The sequence below is a fragment of the Limulus polyphemus genome, unplaced genomic scaffold (genome assembly GCF_000517525.1).
Source record: "Limulus polyphemus unplaced genomic scaffold, Limulus_polyphemus-2.1.2 Scaffold794, whole genome shotgun sequence".
Lineage (NCBI taxonomy): Eukaryota > Metazoa > Arthropoda > Merostomata > Xiphosura > Limulidae > Limulus > Limulus polyphemus.
In genome coordinates this window covers 65123-90030 of record NW_013666404.1, presented here as the reverse complement: position 1 = coordinate 90030, position 24908 = coordinate 65123, and the positions used below count along the sequence as shown (strand labels likewise).

Genomic DNA, 24908 nt, shown 5'->3' with positions numbered 1-24908 from the left:
CCACCACGGGTATCGAAACCCGGATTCTAGCGTTGTAAGTCTGCAGACATACAGCTGTGCCACTGGGTTGCTCTCAATATGTGATGCGCGTCTATATTTAATTACATGCAAGACTATTATTTGTATTTCATATTGGTTTATCATAACAATAAAACAGTTCGTGACAAAATATTTCATTTTACACATGTGGACAGTTACTTTATAGTTTTCACTTACACATGTTTCACAAAGTCCGACAAAGAATCTATGAGCCGACAGTGTTATTATTACAAGGTATTAATGATCATAGTGTCACTATAAGTGAATGAAGCTACTAGGGATGATGATACCATAGTACATCGTATCATCAGTTAATCAATAGCATTTTACCTTATTTGCTTAACATACGTTTTACATATGTGTGAAAAGGACGGTTTTTTTCACTAGTTTGGCTTTATGGATTAAATATGCTTTTCCTCTACCTATATAACTACAATTTTATTGCATATAACGGTTCTTGGCAAAATATTTCATTTCACACAGGTTACTTTATAGTTTTCACCTACATATATTTTACAAAGGCAGATGGTGTTACTAGGTGGATTGCTTTACAAAGGTTCTATAGTCATATGATCTTCCTGGGAGTATTGTGTGTGTTTCTATATGTGGATAGTCCTGTAGGATTGCATACAGATTTCAACTTGTTTCATTTTACAAAATAGTTTTTTTTCCAGAGGGGAAATGTTGTGTTTTCATTTATATCATGAACCACGGTAGTGGTTCATAATAGGAATTGCCCATTTTCTTCTCTATATTATTATTATTGCCCAGCCAGCCTACACAAAAACGGGCGCGAGTATTACAATTAAACCTGGGCAATATTATTAAATGGACCATTGCGCATTGCATAGGGTATTTTTAAAGTTATTTTTAAATTTTTCATAAGCTACAAAATTCATAATTCTAGTTACAACGATGCTACGATTACTCACTGAAGTTACTTTTCTTACAGGTATCTGGGGTTCCTTTAAAAACCTTAAGTACAGGGTGAAACAGGAATTACCAGCCAATAATAGATGAACATTGGATAACTGTAACAGGTAGAATACTAAATGCTTTGTACGCTATACAATCGGTGTCTTTAGGGAACCAACCCCTATGTTATGTATGAGGTGAAAGAGTTAAAAAAATACACATAATATTAAATTTTATTACACATATTCATAAAATGATAGCTTTAAAAGACACAAAAGTTTATTTAAAGCGATGTTTTAGACATATATGTTTTGTTTGAAAAGGCTACTTTTCTGCTGGTAAAGTTGTTTTTTTTGCGCTTAGTGGGGGGTTGTGTCTTAGTCTAGGCATGTATTTGCCCATTGCTATGCATTATATGTATAGAACTTAGTTACATAGAAACTATGAATCCTCGCTATATTCTCAAACAAATCTCCAGCTGCAGCTTAACATTTTACATCTCGAACTAATGCGATCAAATAGTCAATAGCTACAGCAAATCATCATGAACCATATCAGCTAGTCTCCCACAACACATATCTTTAAGCCATAGTTTAAAAGATAGCTTCAATCTCAGTTTTGAGCATCGGATCGGTAGTCATGGTGATTACCGATCCTAAGTGTCAAATTATAGCTCACACTGCCTGATTGCCAATTAGATACTGCAGATAGAGTAACTATCGTAGAAGCTCACTATATGAAGTGACAAAAATCGAGCAAGCAGGAGATGGCGATTCTAGATGAAGTTGAGGCAAATATTTTGTAGGTGTATATTTTATTTAGAAAATAATTAGTTTCAGATAAAGTATGCAGCAGTGACGGCCCACCAGAGTTTAGGGTTATCACAGTGTAAGAGAGTCATAAGAGTGTTACGACTCAAACTCTATCAGAAATGGAGAGAGGAGGGGAGGTATATTAATATTGTTAAGTCATAATTGTTATTTAACCCGTTTTCGACCTTGTAGAGTGTGCATAATGTCACTATAAGAGGAAATCTGTCCAGCTGCATCAAAATTGTGACCAGCCTTACTATGGCAAGCAAAGAGGAGGAAGAGAGAGAGGGGAAAATATAACAACTATAAAAAATATTAAAATGCTTATCGGTATACATATGCTATTACATTATGACACATTGTCTTATATTTGCATTGAATATAGAAGCATGCATCTATACAACTTGAAAAATGAATATGGCTATTTGTATATGCAGCTTTACAGCTTAAAAACTGTAAAGCCTGCATGTGTGTGTGTGTGTATATATATATTAGTCAACACGCATTGCATGTGTATAACTCATGCAGTTACAAAATCCAGTCCACGTACCATTCCAGTATAGTTCAGGAGTCCCTGCAATCCAGTGTTTACAAACTCCCCATACAGCTACAGAGTTTATAAATATAGTACATTTTACAAGCAAATACATAACATGTGGTATGTTGATCACCATGCATCATAGTGATCATATATATACAGTACCACTATCAATGATAGCATTGTGACAATGATATCAGGAGCAATAGCCATCCAGTTTGTCATTGTTTCCCAACAAAGCTTCATACACTAACTACGTATTTTATTAAATTAAATTGTTTCAAATAAGACAGTATTGCTAATATACAAATTTAAGTCCATGATGGAAAAGAAAAAAATAAAGAAACAAGATTATTAAAAATTGTTAATTAACTTAAAAACGGAAAAAGAGATCGTAAAAAATACAGAAACAAGATAGCTAGTTTAAAGTGAAAATGCAGTTACAAAAAAAAATAAACAAACAAGCTTAAGACTAGAGACACAAGGTAAATAAAAAATTGGGAATCTAAAAACCTCAAATTCTGACTCCACCAAATTTAATTCTAGCCACTAGCATGGAATCAATTTAGGGATTTGTAGCTTGAGTAAATAATGTCTACAGTATCTGCTTACCTTCTTTCCTATCCCTACGTGCAAAATTTTAAATGTATGTATGTATACCTTTAGCTTGTTTGTTTAGTTTTTTTGCGACTGCATTTTAATTTTAAGCTAGCTAACTTCTTTCTGTTTTTCTATTATTCCTATTCCCGTTTTAAATTATTATTTTTTTATAATCTTGTATTTATTTGTATTACACGTGTTTTACAAAGGCTTGTTTTTTTTTGTTTGTAATTAGGCACAAACTACACAATGGGCTATTTGTACTCTGCCCACTACGAGTAACGAACCCCGGTTGTCAGCGTTTAAGTCAGCAGACATACCGCTGTGCCACTGGGAGGCAAATGGTGTTTCTATAAGTGAACAATGTTACTATACTTCCGTAGGACTACACATACAACTTGTCTTAACCGCATTACTTGTGTTTCTGTACACGGATATGTCACTAACATATTTAACTTACTGCTGAAAAGTTTCTATCATACTTAATGTTTCATTTTTTTTTATAAATGTTGAACGAGACAGCCAAGTGTGTTTTTATGGTTTAGTACACAATTAACGTATTGTAGTATAGTTTTTCACTTCTATAATTGACTTGCATAACATAATATTTACAATTGTCGTTCTGAAAAGGATATTTATTTAAATCCCTAAACACCATGCAATACTTTAACATACAAGCTTACAGTTTCACTTGTTAGGCCTTATGTATTAGATATACTATTCCTTTACTCATGTAACTATGATATGTTTTTGTGTGTAGAACAGTTCTAGGCAAATATTTCATTTCACACATGTTACTTTATAGTTTTCACATGTGTATTTTTTACATAGGCTGACAGTGCTTCTATGGATTGACGATGTTGTTATTACAAGGTTTTCTAAGGATAGTGTTACTTTAGGCAGACAATGTTTCTATAGTTCTGTAGGATTTTAACATATCTGCTGTTTCGCTTGTACAAGTAAAACCCACATTTCAAAGAGACAACTATTATAACACTATTACATTTGTCAGTTTTTATCATACATATTATGCATTATTTGAACGAGGCAAATTTCATAGCTAATAATTTATCTTACACACTTTTAAAATTATCGTCCTGAAAAGGACGATTATTAAATCTCAAGTTTAGCTTTGTAAGTTGATTTGTTCCGTTAAAATTTGAAGGATACATCTAAATAACAATGTTTATTCATTACTAGAAAATTATATTCTTACCTTTCTGTAGATTCTCTCAGAAATCTTTGTCTAGAGTTTGTTTCTTGTTCATTGAAACTATTTGTGTATAGACTAAAAACTCGATAAACTTCGATTGTCAAAAATGATTATATGCCACTCTACATTAGTAATATTCTTACCATATTTCTGCTATATGTTTATCATAAAATGATTTCTAGATGCTTAAGGTCAGTGTTATACAAATACAAATGGTGTGGGCTATTTCAAGATATTGATGACACATCCTATTTGATTTCAAGATCAGAAATTTGACCCCTTGTATAAAACCATGTGACGTGTTTGGCTAAGGCTAAAACAAATAATGTTTTCGTTTCTACAAAACTGACGGACAAACTAGAAATCCTGTTTCAGTATCTTTCAAAACTTCAGTTTATGTATACTATAACATTTAAACTTATTTGTTTACCAAAGCATTAAATACACTTTTCACAAATGAATATAGTTTATAACCGAAAGAGTTGACAATCATAGTTATAAATCAGGTGATTATTTTGCGAATATTTCAAAGGAGATATTTCCTCATATGGATTTTTGAAACTTTTACAGTAACATGAATTATCTTTTCACTTAAAAAATATACAAAATCGTCAGTTACAAGTCGGTGTTCTGTGATCTTCTTTTGAAAGCTAGTGAAATAGAACTTCTAGTTTGTCTGTCAGTTTGTAGAAACGAAATGATTACTTGTTTTAGTCTTAGGCAAACACATTACTTAGTTATATATAAGAGTTTAAAATTCTCAACTTGGATGTGTCATCAATATCTTGAAACAGCCCACACTGTTTGTATGTGTGTGACATTGGTCATTAAGTACCTAGAGATCATTTGATGGTAAACATATAGAATATTACTCATATAGAGTGGTATATAATAATTTTTAACAATCGGAGTTTATTGAGCTTTCATCCTATAGAAAAATAGTTTCAGTCACTAAGAAACAAGTTCTAGAGAAAGATTTCTGAAAGAATCTACTGAAAGGTGAATACAGTTTTCTAGTAATGAATAACATTGTTATTTAGATGGATCCTTTAAATTTTAACAGAACGAATTGACATGAAATTTAAATCATAGTATTTTTCAGGACGATAACACTGGACAACTAAAAATTTGCTGCTGGAGAAAACTCAAGTGATTCTGGGTAATTTAATGGTTTTGATTTCAAAAATGTTGTCAGAATTTGTCCATAACCTCTAGATTTTGAGTCATTGTAATATCTCAATATTTTATTAGCACTATATGAAATACCATGTAATCAACTCAGTACAATAGATTTATGCTGTGAAATTAAGTTTACTTGGACAGTTTAATGGATAAAAAGCATACATTTTTGAAAACTTCAAATATTGACCGAATTGTATTGCATCAAACCCGCGATATAATCAAATTCTGCAAACATTTTTTTAAGATATATATTTTCAACTCTAGTTCTGTATACCTAAATTCTTTCATATTTTTTAGAAAATCATTTGAAATGCTGGCTGTCTCCAGTTTAAGTAAAGTCCAAAAATCACCTAAACATTTTCTGCTACATTTGTCGCAAATATATTAGTTTCATGAAGAAAAAACATCGCACAATAGCTGAAGGTAACTTACTACCACTATTTTGGGTGTAAATTGGGAACCAAAAAAATCATTGGGTTTCACATGCATCTTGTATAATTTACATATCTGACTGAATAAGAGGATAATAAGTATGTCATTTGTAGTTCCCATGATATGGAATGAGCCTAAAATCATCTAACTGACTGTTATTTTGCGTAACTAATATTTATAGTTATTCTGGCAAAACATAGCAATGTATAAAATATCCAGATATTGCATCTGCAATGAAACCAGTACCCCATGAGGATGGTCCACCAGCGAATTGGGAAACGGAAAGTTATCCTGCAAAGAAGATAATGAATCATCTTCATCTAGTAATTCTATTCCTGTGATACCTCAACATAAACTGTCTTATCTGATCACACAATAAGTGTTAAATGATCTGATTCGTAACTTGTCTCTATCAAAGCAGCATGACGAACTTCTTGGCTCTAGTTTACAGCAATGGAATTTATTAGTTCCAGGAGCAAGAGTTTCAATTTACCAAAGTCGCCATAAAGACTTGCTTCTCACTACAGCGTGCAAGCTACTTTGTGTTTCTGTACAAATGTTGAAGCACTAATGGAAGAATTAAGTACCAAACATCGTCCTCAAAATGGAGACTTTTTATCGACTCATCTAAAGTTAGTCTAAAAGTTGTACTTTCGAACAATAGGAACATTAAGCTATTGATTCCTGTTGCTCATGCTGTGAACATGAAAGAAAGTTATCAAAGCATGCAGATTATACATTCTTAAATACAATTTTCAATGAGTAAATAAAGTTATTTAAAAACTTTATTTTCATGATATATAAGAATATTTTAAATAAATCCATCATAGCTCGAAAACTAGAGGGTGATCAGTAATTTTCAACACGATTTTTAGAACCAGCATTGTTAAATTACTTAGAAATAGTTGCATTGTTTCTGGTAGAACAGAGAAATATTTTTTTGTTGCCCAATCTAATTTTAAAAGTATGTAAGGTAAATTATTGCTATAGTATTTGCCTCATTCAAATAATTGATAATATATTTGATAAAAACTGACAAATCTGTTACAATAGTTGTCTGGTTGAAATAAAAGTAAAGAAACACTGCTCTTGGTAACATCGTCCTACTACAGTAACGACACCTATAGTAAGACTTTGTAATAACAACATCGTCTATCCATAGAAGCATTGTCAGCCATTGTAAAAAGTACATAGGTGAAAACTATAAAGTAACATGTGTGAAATGAAATATTTGCCAAGAACTGTTTTACACAATAAAAATCATAGTTATATGGGTAAAGTATAGTTAATACATAAGGTCAAACAAATTAAACTGTAAGCTTGTACGTTAAATTACTGAATGGTATTTAAATAAACATCCTTTTCAGAACGACAATTGTAAATATTATGTTACGCAAATCAATTATAGAAACGAAAACTATACAACAATACGTTATGTATGTACTAATTCTTAGTTGTCTCGTTCAACATTCATAAAAACGAAACTTTAGGTATGGTAACTTTATATATATATAAAAATAAAAATACAAGTTGTGACATGTTGAAATCTGAGTGTAATCCTACGGAAATATAATAACACTATCTAAAGGGTTTTCAGTACATTTTACTTCATTAGGCCTGTGAGTCGCAGTTTCTCTTTTCAATTTCACCTTTGGTGAAAAAGAAAAGAAATATTTAACATATTCATTCATTAAACAGTTGGTCTGCTGTAAAATATTGAATAATGAAATGGACGAAATGTCATAACATTATTCACATACCTAAATCTCACCTCTGGTGAAAATGAAACTTTAAAACACACACGCACACGTGTATATATATATAGCAGCACTCTCCGTCTTTGTAAAATACACACATACAGTACACCTAGTAAGACCATACACCCATAAAACCTTTGTAAAATACACACATACAGTACACCTAGTAAGACCATACACCCATAAAACCTTTGTAAAATACACACATACAGTACACCTAGTAAGACCATACACCCATAAAATCCTTTGTAAAATATATGTAAGTGAATACTATAAAGTAACGTGAATAGAAATATCTTGCCAAGAACCGTTATATCTAATACATAAAGCCAAACTAGTGAAACAGTAAGATTGTATGTTAGATTACTGCATGATATTTAGATATTTATCTTATCACTAAAAATCCGTCCTTTTCACACATATGTAAAACGTATGTTAAGCAAATAAGGTAAAATAATATTGATTAACTGATGATACGATGTACTATGGTATCATCATCCCTAGTAGCTTCATTCACTTATAGTGACACTATCATCAGTAATACCTTGTAATAATAACACTGTCGGCCCATAGATTCATTGTCAGCCTTTGTGAAACATGTGTAAGTGAAAACTATAAAGTAACTGTCCACATGTGTAAAATGAAATATTTTGTCACGAACTGTTTTATTGTTATGATAAACCAATATGAAATACAAATAATAGTCTTGCATGTAATTAAATATAGACGCGCATCACATATTGAGACACCCTACAATGAGCTTATTAACCTATTGAACTATCAGCCTATACAAACAACTGTCCCCTTTGTGAAACCTATGTAACAGAAGCTATAAAGTTGACAAGATGAAAATAGCAGATGGTTTTACTTATAAGGCGAAACTGTAAACATATTCTTATTAATTTTAAGACTTTCATTGTAACTATGAAGTTGATGACACTCTCACTCTGGTGGTTCGCTCGCGAACCTAACTGCTCGCTCATTATACCAAGGCGCCCCCTGGTGCCTCTAGCAATGCACTCTCTAGACAACTTCCATTGTCATGGCGGCCTAGCAACGTGTCCTCTGGTTCCATTTCGTGGAACAATGACATCATCTTATCAACCCCTCCCCTATTGCGTGAGGTCGACAGACATGTCGTTTTCTGGTGGCATGCCACTCAACACTCCCAATAACTACTCACGACGTTACCAGAACTTGCAATTTTCTTTCATGAAAGAACCCGTATCTCTATACAGTATAATTTTTTTTATGGGTGAATAGTGGGAGGAGCTTACATTTTTATCTCATGTTAATGACGTGAATTCATTATCAATCACTTGACATCAAAAATAAGGAGGTACATGTAATATATATGGGCTCTATAAATTAAATCTAAAAATAAAAGGTATATTTTGATATGATACTGAAGCGAAATATTTTATGTCAAAATATGTTTCTAAGTACCATTGTTCAATACCACTTTGTGGTAACGGTTATTACATACAAAACACCATATTACGCTTAGCCACCCTCAAGGAGATGCATACCAGACGTGGGTGGGTGAGGGTTAACAACCAGTCAGCTGCAACAGCTGCTTATTATGTGGCTACTCTTAACTGAATCATGAGACTAATAGTCACAGTTTAAAGTATGTAGTGTGTTCAGTGGCATATCATGCCTCGAACCTTCAATCCTCTGCCCTGCAGCCTGACATTGCCAGTTGTGTAAAAATAAATCATGAATTTGAAACCATTACAAGTTATAAGACAATTAATTAGTTAAAACTCTATAATTATTGTAGTTTATTCAGTCGATGGGATTCATTAGCATTCTATATCATAGTGAGCTCAAAAATATTCTAAAAAACACACTCGACCAGTTCCCACATACATGTAATAGCACAAACTAGTTACTGTTTCTTGTCAAATCTCATACGTTCGAGACATTGTTTATCCAATCACTTAGTGAAACCTCAGAAGAACTGTTCTTCATTCAGGTTATTTACAGATACAATCACTAGAAACTGTTACATACATCTGTTGACCAGAAACCTATAGCTAGTATATTTGTCAATCTGCTCATCAATAAATTATATTTTGTTCTTATCCTAAATGTTTTACAAACAGGTTTTTAAAGTATTTAACAATACAGCATATCCAAGTTATGATCGTGTTTCTGCACCTAAGAACTTGTTATAATATTCAACATCTGTTTCAATATTTATTTAATACAAAAATGTTAGCAATTTAACTCCCAATATGTTATCACCATATAACAATACTCTACAAATAATCATTAGATGCACACACTTTTCCTGAATAGCCGAAAACACTAAAACCCAAATGGACTAATAATCTTATGAGAAGTAAAAACTGAAAATGCATCATAAAAAAATACCACAGAAAAATGTTTTACTTTGAATTTTAGAGATTTTAAAAGTGTGAAATAGGGAATCAATAGTAATTTTACAAGGCTTATTTTTTTCTTTTGATATTTTTCAGACTTAACCAATTCAACTTCTAAATGAATATATAGAAGGCATTCAGTAAACGTATTTAAGTGCTAAATAAAAGATTGGTTACTGAAAGTTTTAAACAAAAGACAGTTTTTATTTCCAGATTAAATGAGCCACAAAGGTATTTACATTAACCTTTACATGGAAAACAGTTCATTTCAATTGTTAAGACTAAGAATAACGGATGTTTCATTTTGTCAACCATGTTGTTCAGGCAGATACCAAAACAGATAAAAATTATTTCATATATACATCACTCAGACAGCTAAATTTTAGTTTTAGTTGAAATCCATAAATTATGTAAGTGGGTATTAATTCTAAATGAACTATTTCTGAATATCATATATATGCAGAGAAAAATTTAGGCTTAGCTTCCAATGCCTTTATGAAGTCAAGTATATAAAACTAGAAAATTTGTCACTAGATGCAATGTTGAATTTGATGTGACTATATAGGGAATAAGCTCTTTTTGCGAATTTCTCTAAGTAACCTATTTTAAACTATACTCTTCATAATTATAATTTAATGTGACTTTCATAGTATGAAAGTATTGTCACTTCAGTATGCAAAATAATTCTGTGATCAGTTTTACACAGTTGGATCCTATTGGCAGAAGAACATTTTTGGAAACAAAAAAATGGTAGTGGTGACAATTTGATTTATCCAATATAATACAGAATCACTAAGGTGATAATTTAACCATGATAATTTCAGATTTTTTTAAGCATATCAATAGAATTTGAAACTCTGAAGTTCTTTTTTCTTTCCTATTAAAAACGACTGATCCATAAAGAAGCAATTTAATTCATGAATGTGAGTAGCTTTTAGTCTTCTGTCATCAAACTCTATCACTGGATGAAGTGATCACTTTCCACCACAAAGGCAAATCACTTAGGTTTTATTATTGTAGTCCTAGAAAAAGAAAAGAAGGGAAATTAGTTGACAAAATACGTATTATCAGCGTTGTATTAAATGATAACAAAGTTTCTAGACTTATCAACATGCTATAAATAAGCTCACTCAACAAAGTTTTTAGGCTTTACCAACAAATTCATTCAACAGTCTTAGGCTTAACATCATGTTACCAACTAGTTCATTCAAGAGTCTTAGGCTTAACATCATGTTATCAACATGTTAGTTCCACGTAGATTCAGACTTAAATTAGATTATCAACAAATTCATTCAACAAAGTTAAAGAAAAACACTAACCAATCATTCCAGAATTACAAAATTTTGCCCAATACATTTTAGACACCAACACAATAAGAACCAGTAGCTACAAACAAATAGAAATGTTTCAAGTATCAGCTACAGTTTCTTCAGTAAAACTTTATATTTTATCTGTTATTTTCTCTATCCAGATCTTCCTACTCATAAAGTTTGTTCTCAATAGTATTCTCCAACAACTGGTCAGTTTTCCACAGCGAAAGGAAATCTGTCAGTAACACACAGCTACTATCCTTCCAAATTGGCACAGAGTACAGAGAATGTGGTTCGTGCCAAGCTTACATGGCTTGAAGCAAAACCACAACTTAATGTATTCCTGAAACTGTCTTCGTCACCTTCTTTGCGTCGTGGTTGCTTCTTTCACCTGAGAAAAATCACATGCGGACAGCCATTGAGAACTTATACTTCACTTGCAATGGCCAGTAGCTTGCTTCCTGTGGAAAATACATGCATGCACAACAGAGCGACAGGGCTTACAGGCATATGTGCATGGAAGACTTCAAGGGAATCTGAGACTTCAAATAAATCTAGCACCATAGGACCCTACAGTTACCTTGGCTATTTCAAAATGACCTTAGCAGCGTAGCCAGAGAGCATTTTACGTAGCAGCTAAATCTTAGCAGTAGGCAGGTCTGTCTACCCTAACGTTATACAAAGTTGGTCATACCAACAAGCTGATGTAAGTCTGTCTACTCAACTAATAACATGAGGTTAGTTATAAAGTTCAGTACAAAATGACCAACATGTTTGTTGTTATACTCTGTATTTCAATACTGGTACATAAAAACATAATACAGTAGAGTGAATACCCCCACCACGCAGCATTAATCACATTCGGCCCTCAAAAACTATGAAAATGTGTCCATATGTCCGTCATTATCAATGGACACGGACCATCTTGGCAGAACAACAAGGAACAGTATTCTATATATGTCCACCAAATTTTATCAGAATCCAATAATTTTTTTGACTGAGTTAGAGAGCAAAAATATGGTGAAAAATCAGCCTCCATGTTAAAAGATGGGGATTTTTTTTTTCCATTTTCGTGACCTTACTGTGACCTTGACTCTCTAATTTTAATCACTTCCACATTGGGTTGTATTCCAAATGTACACCAACTTTGGTCCAAATAAATTCAGTTGTTTTTGCGAAATCCTGTTAACAAAAAAACACACACACACAGGGGTGAAAACATAACCTCCATCACCTTCGGTGGCAGAGGTAACAACACACTAACCAACAATATTCAGTGACTATCTTTAGCCTTGAGTGATGTAAACTCTTGTAGGAGACCAACGGTGTTAAGTAGTAGTGAGAAAAAGCCTCAAACTTTAATGTACTCACTGTGTTAGTGACAAAGCTTTGTTTCCACCACTAAGGATGAGATATGGAGACTGGAGTTCTTTCTGCTTTTCCTGCATCAAGTTTACGGTGTTCAAAGGAGTGTCAGTTGAACTCATTTGCCGCAGTTTCTAGACATTAAAAACAAACCTCAAGATCTTGCATAAAATTTGGAAATTCCTTTCAAATATACTCAAACTGATTAATTCCATATATAACATAAAAGCTGGATATTTGACTACAGACTGAGCTGGAAAGTTTATAATCAAAGCTACGATCATTTTCAGACTGCTGGTAAAAGAAATTTCAAAGTAAAAAAAAAAAAAAGAATATTTTAGAACTTGTGTGATTTCAAGAATTATTTTATTTTATTACACTATGAAGAAACAGTTATAAAATATTTTACCTTCTTGCTTTTGAATAAATACAATTTGGATTTATTTCACTTGTTAGTATACTCTTAAAATATTTCAAAGTAAAGGTACAAATCAGACACATCATCAAATAAGAAACGGATACATTATCATAAAAGCGGAACCTACTGCTTCCTGTTCCAGTTTTTTTGCTCGTTTATCCACTTTATTTTTTCCTGGACCCTTGCCATGAAACTTGTGACTGAGGTAGCGGAAAGCTTCTTTAGCATCAAGCAGCCTGCCACTGTCATCTATGTATTCCAGCTTTATATCAGGTTTGTAACCGTCTTTATCTTTGAAGTCTGACAGTGGACCTACGTATCGATCTCTACGAGATGCTTTGTCATCATCACTGAAAGAAGTCAAAAGAACTGAACATGCCTTCATGTCACTTTGAATTTATCTCAAAGATTAGCCACAAGTAATAAAATTATAATAATAAATAGAAAAATGTTGAAATCAAATTTAAAACCATAACCAGATTTTTCATAAACCTATCCAAACAGTTGCTATTATTTTTTCTTTTAATAAAAAGATTAGATAAAACAGAAGAGAGATAATTGCCAGCATAAAAATTAAACATGATTTTAAAGCATTGGACTGGTACTTTTAAAACATTTTTCTTCATTCCATTTATAGACTTTGTTATAACTACAACCATCCAATCTAACTTTTCTACAAGCACTTTATTTTCTCAGCTAAGCTACACTTCACAGTAAAATGGCTGCTTTGGTACTAAAAAGGAAGTAAACAGAATATTTAATTGGTTAAACAATTTATAAACCTATAAACTTTCATGCAATTATTGCTGTTTCACAGTTTTCAGTCTTGGATGGACACAGATTTTATCATGTGGTGAAGAAAAGGGAAGATTACACACACACACACACAAACATATTACTTAAAGATATTCATACAACTCTGAATGTACATTTTCTCTAAAAATTCATTTTGGCTGGGAAGATGAAGCTTTGATAAGTTGAAAGAAATACTTACTAAAACTTTTCTTCAATGGTATAGCTCTGAGCTTGAAGATCACTGTGTCTTTGGGCACTAACTGGTTTTTTAACTTCATTCTCCAAGTATCCTATTACAGAGAGACAATTAATTTTCTAAATGAATAAGAAAGTTTTTTCAGTGACTGCAAGTATGATATTTTATATGCACATTAAAATAAATTGGGTAACATAACTAAACTGAAAATTAACAAAAGCATATCTTTATCACTATTAACCTTTTGATATTAAGATATCTGTATCAAGAGAATATTTCAATGAAATATGGATAAACATATGATAAACAGTTTCAAGATTGAAAAAAAAAGAGAGCTCATAAGTAATATAAAACGAAGTCAGTACCAAAAACACAGCTTTTACCAATCTAAAAGTTAAAACTGAATTATTCTATTCAAAGCTCAAATCTAACATAATTCTGAAAAAAAATCCATTTAATTGTATAGAACCTTAACCTTAAGGAATGTAGAAAAAATAGGTTTAACTGATAGTATACTATAAAAGAAATGTTCAAAATAAATGGTTCTGTAAGAAATATTAACACATCAACATTTACAGATGTGAGAATAAAACATTACCTTTCTTCATTGCTAACTGAAGGGCCGCAGCCATTCCTGTACCAACATCTGGCTCTTCTTCTAAGATAGGAATGCTCTCCTGGTCCTAGGCAGAAAAACAATTCACAGTTCATTAAGTGTTTCAACAGCTGGTAGTTTATTACAGGTACAAGAAAGGTTACGTGTTTAGATATCGTGTTCCTATCTATTCAGATGTAACTATCCAGTATCTCATGTATTTTTACAAGGGCAAATTTCACATTACACTTTCCTAAATTTTGTGTGATCTCTCCTCTCAAGTCACCTAAAGCTATAACTGAAATGTTAAAATTTTGACCCTTCCCTCCAGTTGTAATTTTTTTTGGGGGGAAGGGTCAATTATTTGTTTGTTTTGTTGAAATTTCATGCAAATCTACCCAAAGACTATATGCAATAGCCATCCTTAATTTAGAAGTAGCAGACTATAACTTAAAGGGAAGGCAGGCCAAAAAATATTTGAATTTTCTAGTGTGGATAAAGTTTGTGAACATATAAAACAAAGCTACATATGTAGTCTTTATACAAGACTGCAACTTATCTTTAGTTCAGATAGTTAGAAAACTATGAATTTTTTAGGCTGATGGTGTCAAAAACTGTAAAATTCAATAGATCATATTGTTTGTTTTGTAACTTTCAAGTTTCTAAAGCTAATAAATTCACAAATGAAGTGTTTTAAATCTTGAGATTATTTTCTATTTTTGCAGTCTGTTTACCAAAAATCTCTTCCATTCTTCCTTACCCAGACCAAAGATTACTAAACTTTTATCTATTATGTCACGTCTTTAAATAATCTAACTATTTCGTGATTTTATATTACTTGTATACAATGAATTTTATTGGTTCCTGTTCTTGTTTATTTCATTGTTTCTTTGATGTTTTTTTTTTGCTTTAAAAAACATCCACTTGTAATTTTACACTACCGTCATATGGAGTTTAAATACTGGGGAAGGGGGAGTGGTTAACAAATAAGGTACATTAAGATTAAATACTTTGTATCTATATTACTTTTATATATATGTTATTGCAACAATTCCTTCAACAGTGGGCTAGTATGAGAAGTAATTAGCCTACCTGTGACTGTATAATTGTTAATAGGTGCATACGAAATCTGGAAATGGTGGTGTTACAGAGTATATAGCTAGGTCATGTAGTGGATTCTATTTCATTATAATTTGTGCATTTACCAAATAATCCTAACTTAGATTCAATAAACCATTCAACAGTTATCGTGGTTTGTGTTAGAAGTAACTAAGTTTTAGATACAGTAAAGTTAATGAGCCATTAATTACACAGGCCTGCGATGGTTTTATTGTCTTGAAATGTTTTTATGTTCTACAGTAATCCCTGTAATGCTGAATCCAAAAATGGTGTCCATACAGATTTTTAACAAAAACGTCATCACGCAATACATAAAAGAAAGACCACAACATGTAGTTTTGAGAGTAAAAGATGTAGTTTTCACAAACAAAATCAGAAAAAATGAGGATGCATGTTCATTTTACATCAGTGTTCTTCCCTTTTCTTCAGTCTGTTAACAAACAATAATAAAAAATGTTTATTGTGGTAAACGAAATAATAATTTGATCTAAGTAAGAGTTTGTTTTTCTCTTCCCAATTTGTAAAAAATCCTTATGTGATAGAAAAAAAATTATTATTATTTTCGAAATCTGCATAGCTGAATTATGGAAAATCTGTTATTAAAACCAAAACAACTTTTATGAAGTTTAAATTTGTAGGCCTGTGTTATTATGAATACAGAAGTTGTCACTATAATGCTAGTAGACAGGAATGGATAATAGATATTAAAAATGCTAAATTATTTTCAACCTTTGGTGTAAGCTGCTACATTTATAAATATCAAACACAAGTATAAGTACAACAAGGTAGTAGTTGAAATCAAGCACAGATAGAAAATAAGGAAAAAAGTTCTAAACAGCTGTACTATCACAGAAACTACTTACAAACTATTTATGATGTCATGCTGAACAGCATCAACACAGTTTAATGGCTTATTCATTTACAGAAATTTAATAGTAATTATAGTACAATCTTTAGTGTAATAAAACTAAGATAAACTACATCATCCAAAACCAAAATCTGGGCTGAAATGTAAGTAAGGACTTGGGCTTAAATATCTTTAAAAAGATTCTTATTCAAGCAACTATAATAATCACACATGTATTATGATCTGATTAAGATGTTTGGAAGGGATAGATTATATAAAGCTCAATAGTAATCATCTTTTATCCCACTGTGCAGGACCCTCACAGTGGCTTAATGCTTTTTTTTTCACGACTAAAGAAATATTTACTCACATTAATCTCCACAGGTTTGTCATCAATATCAACTTCATTCCAAGCTCCTCGGTTTTGAGCTTCTAATTCTTTTAACTGCTGCTCCTCCATCAATTCCCGTTCAAAATCCTTGGACACAAGGAAAACATATCATCAAATGTTAATAAAGGACAACAGTTAAAATTAATACAAAATAATGTTAACCATCAAATGTTAATAAAGGGCAACAGTTAAAATTAACACAAAATCATGTTAACCATCAAATGTTAATATAGGACAACAGTTAAAATTAATAAAAAATAATGTTAACCATCAAATGTTAATAAAGGACAGCAGTTAAAATTAATACAAAATAATGTTAACCATCAAATGTTAATAAAGGACAACAGTTAAAATTAACACAAAATCATGTTAACCATCAAATGTTAATATAGGACAACAGTTAAAATTAATAAAAAATAATGTTAACCATCAAATGTTAATAAAGGGCAACAGTTAAAATTAATACAAAATCATGTTAACCATCAAATGTTAATAAAGGACAATAGTTAAAATTAATACAAAATCATGTTAACCATCAAATGTTAATAAAGGACAACAGTTAAAATTAATACAAAATCATGTTAACCATCAAATGTTAATAAAGGACAACAGTTAAAATTAATACAAAATCATGTTAACCATCAAATGTTAATATAGGACAACAGTTAAAATTAATACAAAATCAATTTTTGAAAAACTACTTAATACATCACATTTAACCCTACGTATATTGGTGGAAGTACCACAAAATGTGCCACTGAACATGGTATTGTGCATCTGATGTCCAAGTTAACTTTTCATCCTACCCTACACTGCTGATTTCACAACAGTTAGTGTTAGAGAAAATAACAGATACAATATATAAGGATACCGAAAACTTCAGACACACATTTCAGAAGATTTACACGTTGTGCAAGTGTAATATGCAAACTGTATGATTGACAAAACTATATTCTTTACTTTGCACTCCAACTTGTTCGAGTCAGACTGACTTTGTATATTCACAAACATATTTTTTATAACAATACTTTACTAATACATCTGAATATTTGTATACACCAGACTTGTACTGTTTACTAATAGCTTGCCACATTTTGTGAAAATACATTTAGTAAATTCATAATTATAGTCAATATTACTTCTCCAGTATGGGGTTGGTCCACTGGACTGACTCCATGCTCATTGATTACTTGTTTGTTTTGAATTTTGCGCAAAGCCACACGAGGGCTATCTGCGCTAGCCATCTCTAATTTAGCAGTGTAAGACTAGAGGGAAGGCAGCTTGTCATCACCAGCCACTGCCAACTCTTGGGCTACTCTTTTACCAACGAATAGTGGTATTGACCATCACATTATAATGACCCCACGGCTGAAAGAGCGAGCATGTTTAATGGGACGGGGATTCAAACCCACGACCCACAGATTGCAAATCGAGCTCCCTAACCACCTGGCCATGCTGGGCCCAAGGCGCATTGAGCTAAACAGATTAGATACAAGTATGTTATAATCTACATAGTATTTTTAAAGGTTAAAATTACTTTATGTGTGGTATTCATTGTTTTGAGTATGTCACAAATTAAAATAAAACATATTCATATAAATCAAATAAACATTAAATCTACAGAAGTGTCACACCAGTTCATGTGTTTCACTATGTTAGCATGACATATAAAGATTAACCTAAAACATTAAAACTGTTTTGAGGATACCAGACAAAACTCTGAATCAATGTACATTTTACTGTTCATGTTTAAAACACAACTACACGATAAAAAAATTAGCATAAACAACTTCAGAATAAATTCTACATTAAAAACTAATACCAAACACAATATAATCAATATGAACAGTCAAAATACATTAAAATGTTATATTAGTAGGTTATAGCATTTACAGACACATTCCAAAACAATTTTTCCTATTTACCCTAGATTGATCTTGTTTCAGTGAAGTTATTCATAGTAATGTTTACTATAATTCTGGATTTACTAAGTGTATCTCCACAAACTTTGGCAAGCTTTCAGTAAACATTAGAAGTCTGTTGCATACAAAAAATCAGAATGAAGTATTTCTATGAAAGATGTTTCTGAATTTGATGAACAAGTATGATTCAAACTCTGACTAGTGTGAGTGCAAGGTGATTTTCATGTTACAAAGAACTTTTTTTTTACCTTACCAGTTTCATATTTTATTTGCATGACCTCTAGAACCTCTTAAATAAAGTTCATTTAGTAAAATTTTATACCTTATCTATTACTTTCTCTACCCTAACACTAACTGTGGCAAAATAATCAAAGTTCAGTAAAATGAAAAGTTGAAAAATAAGAAATAAAATGAACCCACTTTTTTTTCCTCCCTTGAATGCATCATTCTGTTTGATTGTAGGTCTTCTACCTTCATGGTTTCAATTGTTAACCTTTTTACATCTGTTTTCTTTACTTTTATGGTTTTATTGCTGCACTCTGTACTCACTTCAGGAGTTATCCTCCTGTCAGAAGCAATAACTTACAGTGATAGCTCATCTGCCACATCCAAATCATCAAAAGCAAAGCAGCACATTACCTTGCTATTTTTGCAAAAACAAGCCATAAAAGTGCTAGACCTGACTTTTTTTTTTATCACTAAGTTAGTTAAAATAAAAATGCATAAAGCTTTCAAATATGCAACTTACAACATAAATATTGTATGAGGCACTAAAGTTGAATGTACCAAAACTGGCTTTCACGCTAAGCTATAAAGATGTTAAATTCCATTAGCTGCTTGGAGCTCAACAATAGCAACTACACACAAACTATCTGATGTGAACTGGCTACATCCGCTGTCAAAAAAGAAATAACCACAATAAGAATCTAACAGATGGAAAATGCTCTTTCTATTGGTTATAAGCATGTCAATAAGAAGTGATCCTTGGTTTAAATAAGTTCATTCAAAACTATGATAAAAAGGTAGGAGTTTCTCTGGTGAGTGTAACAACTATATTTATATCTCAGCAAATTGAGAAGGTTCAAATTCTATAGTCTGGCCTGTCAATATTTACATATTATGCTTTTAGTTGATTATAAACACTGAAAGAATTCAAAGAATGATGTATCATGTAACACAGAGAAATGAAGACTGAGAATTTATTTAAATATTTTCTTTTGAAATTAAAAACTTGGGTAATATAAAACTTTGTACCATAAATTAGGTTTTGGTGCAAAGTTTATTAACATACATTTATATTAAAGTTGTTTAATTAAATCTTTAATGTATCTCTGTAAAAGGTTCTGATAGGCACACTTTGACACAGTCTGAATGCACAGGGTTGACAATAATATTAAACTTTGTCCACTCAACACTAAAAAAAGCCTAACCATAATTTCATCAGCTTCGTCCTCTCGGTTTCCCGACATCCCATAAGTTGGAATGTCTCCAAGGTTCCGACAAAACTCAGCTGTGGAGTTTAAGACAATATTTCCAATCTTCTCCGAAGATTCCTCCTGTTTAGGTTCTTTTTTAAGGACAACCTCAGCTATCTGAAAATACGGATGAAATTAGTTACCAGTATAACACTTTAAAAGTTTCCATACAAAAAATAAAACACAACAGACAGAGGAATATAAATCAGAGAATATTGCATGAAAATTGCCTTTATCGTTGTTGATAATAAATTATAAAAATGAAAGAATATAAGAAGATTCTTTTCTTTAATTATATCTTTATTATATAGTAACCATTGATTTTTTTATACAATACAAAAAAAAAATATCTATGAAAAACTTTACATTCAAAGAATGATGCATCATGTGACACGGAGAAGTGAAGACTGAGAATTTATTTAAATATTTTCTTTTGAAATTAAGAAATTACAAAACTTTGGGAAAAATTTTACCCTTGTATAAAGAAAGTAAAATTTAAAGTCTAAAAATGAGCAAAATGAAATCTGAGAGGTAAAAACAACAGTGAAATTTGAACTGTAAAAAAAAAGCAGAATGAAATCTCAATTTTAAAAATCATAAAAATTGAAATATGAAATCTAAACATTAGCAAAGCGAATTCTTGTCTTAACATACACACACACACATATCCAATATCACTTTGTATTCTTAATATGAAGAGAGAGCTCTAAAAGAAATGGTAGAATTATAATAAATTTATTTATTTGATGACTTCAGCTGTGTACATGAACCTTTAACGGCTTCAAAAGAAAAATTGTTCAAATGCAGTAAATAAACCTACTTTAAGTTCACACCAATGCTGTAAGAATGAAACATTTCCAGCACACATTACCTCATCATTGAGTAAGATTAAAGTTTGAAAGAGAGCACTTTGTAAACAAATCAAGAATGGTATTACACCTGCCTTTTCTATTCCTGTAGCACAGTGTGCCATAAACAAATCAAGAATGGTATTACACCTGCCTTTTTCTATTCCTTGTAGCACAGTGTGCCATAAACAAATCAAGAATGGTATTACACCTGCCTTTTCTATTCCTGTAGCACAGTGTGCCGTAAACAAATCAAGAATGGTATTACACCTGCCTTTTCTATTCCTGTAGCACAGTGTGCCATAAACAAATCAAGAATGGTATTACACCTGCCTTTTCTATTCCTGTAGCACAGTATGCCGTAAACAAATCAAGAATGGTATTACACCTGCCTTTTCTATTCCTGTAGCACAGTATGCTGTAAACAAATCAAGAATGGTATTACACCTGCCTTTTCTATTCCTGTAGCACAGTATGCCGTAAACAAATCTAGAATGGTATTACACCTGCCTTTTCTATTCCTGTAGCACAGTGTGCCGTAAACAAATCTAGAATGGTATTACACCTGCCTTTTCTATTCCTGTAGCACAGTGTGCCGTAAACAAATCAAGAATGGTATTACACCTGCCTTTTCTATTCCTTTAGCACAGTGTGCCGTAAACAAATCAAGAATGGTATTACACCTGCCTTTTCTATTCCTGTATTAAGAGACTCCTTCTGTTTCAGCTTACGAGCTTTGTTCAAGGCAGACTGAAGTTCTAATTCAGCTTGATCTTCTTCAACAAACACTCCAGTCAGGTCTTCTTCTGGGCCAACTATTTCTATTTACAAATTTTCAAAGTTATAAAACATTTTAAGTAAAAGCTCTAGCAGTTGTGGAACAAGTATAGATTTTTTTAAATGCCAGGATTTTGCCCTGAAAAGTCTTTATCTTTTGAAATATTGTTGATTTTATGAAATATACTGATTTGCTGCAGTAAATGTATGACAATCTATAAAAAGAAACAAGTGTTTGAATTTTTAAACTTACCTAAAATAGCTTGAATGATGCTAGAAATTACATATAAATAATCCAAATTTGAACATTTGTCTTCAGGAAAGATTTGTACAAATTAACTTTAATTCAAGATGGTTTCACTTCAATATGAATACATATAAGAAAGCTTGAATCCTTTGTTTTTTTTATAAAACTGTTGTTTACTTACCAAACCCTTCTTTATTGCACTGATTTCATCACAGGTTACTCTTCATTATACAGATTTATTCTCAATAACAGTGTCTTTAGAGCTATCCATATTAAACTTAAGATAACTCCAAAGAAACTTCAAGGTTATTGAGAACAAATTTTTTATACTGAGGAGTAGGCTATGATGCTACAAAACTGGTAAAATAAAGGTTTTGCTAAATAAAAAACACTTTAGTAAAGAAAAGAAAGAAAAAAAGATTTGAGTTTTATACATATATATGTGTGAACTTTTTGATTCTTAATCACAGTATGAGGAATCTTACATTAATTAGTGTTAAAAGTTATTAAAAATTTAAAACTGTTCAAGTATTATCCATATATTTAATGCAAAACCTACTTGTTTATACATTTTATACAACAAGCCAGCATATCTAATTAACTTACCACTATCTTCAACTTCAGCTTCATCAACTTCCATATCTTTTTGTTTGTTGTTGTCCTCTTCTGCTTCTAATACTGGACCTTCCTCTTGATCTACAGGTCTGGATGTTATAAAGTGCACAAAAACTTATCACAGTTAAATCATTTCTTTATCACTATACACACATGTATTGTAATTGTTATTTTACATCCTCTAGGTAGATGTAATTAGCGAAATTTGATAACTGATTAATAGTTGGGCTTATAAATCGATTACATTCAACTAATTGATTGTTCTCAAGTTAAACTTGGATAGTTGGAATAACTGGAAATAGTAATAATCAGAAACACTAGTTTTAAATTGTTGATCATTTTTGTAAGCCATAACACTAATTGATTAAGTTGAATAACCTTTTATTAATCGTAAGTTATAATGAAAAATTATTATGGCAATATTTTAATTACTTGGGTGGTTGAAATATTCAAAAACAGTAATAATCAGAAATATTAATTTTGATTAGTATATTATTTTTGTGTTATTAATCAATGCTTAGAAATAATTTAATAGAGTTAACTGCCCAGCCTTACATATAATATTTCTAGATGATATACAGATAAGAAGTTACTTGATTAACATTTTAACCAATTAAACTTGGTTACATCATATTCTTGTGAAGATTCCTTGTGTTACAATACTTTCTATCAATCATTGAATTTTTTTATTTGACTTTTAAAATGTGCAAACTTGTTATTCAGCTCATTTATACTTCTTTTAAATCAACCAACCATCCTAAAATGTCAGTGTTCTTACTTTGACCCAGGGTGACTAGTTAAATTCTCTTCTGGGAGTGGTAGCAAATCATCTGGCTTTAGAACCCCTCGCTTACGCACCTTTCTCACCTTCTTTTTGGACTTTCTGAACCGCACCTGAGGAATCAGGAAGTTCCTATGAATATAACAAAACACAAAGAAGGAAAGTAACAGACACTAATGGAACTGCTGCATTCTATAATAGAAGACAAATAGAAATACAACAATTCTGATCTATTTTGGTAACAGTTACTCCGACATATTCCATATTTTTAATTTAAAAATTATATATTAAACACTGTGGATACTATGTTCCAAAATAAAAGTTTAATTAATTTTTACTGTTTATTATAACAACAACAATTTGAAGTGTTTCATTTCTTTTTAAATGACTTATATATATTTCTAAGACACTGAATAATATCAAAACAAGTAATACAAATATATAATACAGAGAAAATGTTATACAGCTTAAGTTTCCAGGAGAAATCAGAATGTTTACAAAACTTTCAAGTTAATGAGGTATTTTCATATTTATCTTAAAGAAAGGATGGTACTCATGTTTGTTAACGTTTTTTTAAATCTAGACAATGTATACAAATAAATTAAAACTGTCTGTAAAATTTACAATTCATAATTCAATGAAATAATATTTCCATTATACATCTATTCCATAACTTGGACAAGTAGTTTCCAAATACACTTGATTCCAATTACATGACTAGTTATTTTCTTGTATGCAAATCAATCCTGGAAAAGCTTTCTATATTGGTGTAGAAAAATTTAATTCTTGTTTAAAAACTACTACCAAAGTAAAAGAATAATATTATAAAGAACAATAAAAAACGAAGAATAAGCTTAAAATGCACATAATAACACCTACTCATTCGTGAGAGTAAAATGAAGCAAACTGAGTTTGTTTGACAAAAGCTGGGCATGTATTGGTTTGTGTGAATAAAATGATTCAAACTGGATTTTTCTGCTAGAAGCTGGGCATATATTGGTTTGTGTGAATAAAATGATTCAAACTGGATTTGTCAGCTAGAAGCTGGGCATGTATTGGTTTGTGTGAATAAAATGATTCAAACTAGATTTTTCTGCTAGAAGCTGGGCATGTATTGGTTTGTGTGAATAAAATGATTCAAACTGGATTTTTCTGATAGAAGCTGGGCATGTATTGGTTTGTGTGAATAAAATGATTCAAACTGAATTTTTCTGCTAGAAGCTGGGCATGTATTGGTTTGTGTGAATAAAATGATTCAAACTGAATTTTTCTGCTAGAAGCTGGGCATGTATTGGTTTGTGTGAATAGTGGGGACTTATTGTCTATTTCATG

At 31.3% G+C, this 24908-nt stretch overlaps 1 protein-coding gene across 1 annotated transcript in view; it reads right to left on the bottom strand.

Moving 5' to 3' along the window:
• Window positions 1-10058: 10058 nt before the first annotated feature.
• The window catches only part of LOC106460556 (U4/U6.U5 tri-snRNP-associated protein 1-like), a 53441-nt gene continuing 38591 nt past the window's right edge, over window positions 10059-24908 (bottom strand). The window contains exons 14-23 of the mRNA XM_013920271.2: window positions 23574-23689; window positions 22787-22884; window positions 21844-21977; window positions 20264-20425; window positions 16891-16998; window positions 14558-14642; window positions 13963-14053; window positions 13096-13318; window positions 12557-12684; window positions 10059-10897 (exon numbers count right to left, since the gene is read on the bottom strand). Of these exons, the coding sequence (XP_013775725.1) occupies window positions 10873-10897; window positions 12557-12684; window positions 13096-13318; window positions 13963-14053; window positions 14558-14642; window positions 16891-16998; window positions 20264-20425; window positions 21844-21977; window positions 22787-22884; window positions 23574-23689 (1170 nt within the window). The 3' untranslated portion in view covers window positions 10059-10872. The remainder of the gene's footprint in view (window positions 10898-12556; window positions 12685-13095; window positions 13319-13962; window positions 14054-14557; window positions 14643-16890; window positions 16999-20263; window positions 20426-21843; window positions 21978-22786; window positions 22885-23573; window positions 23690-24908) is intronic.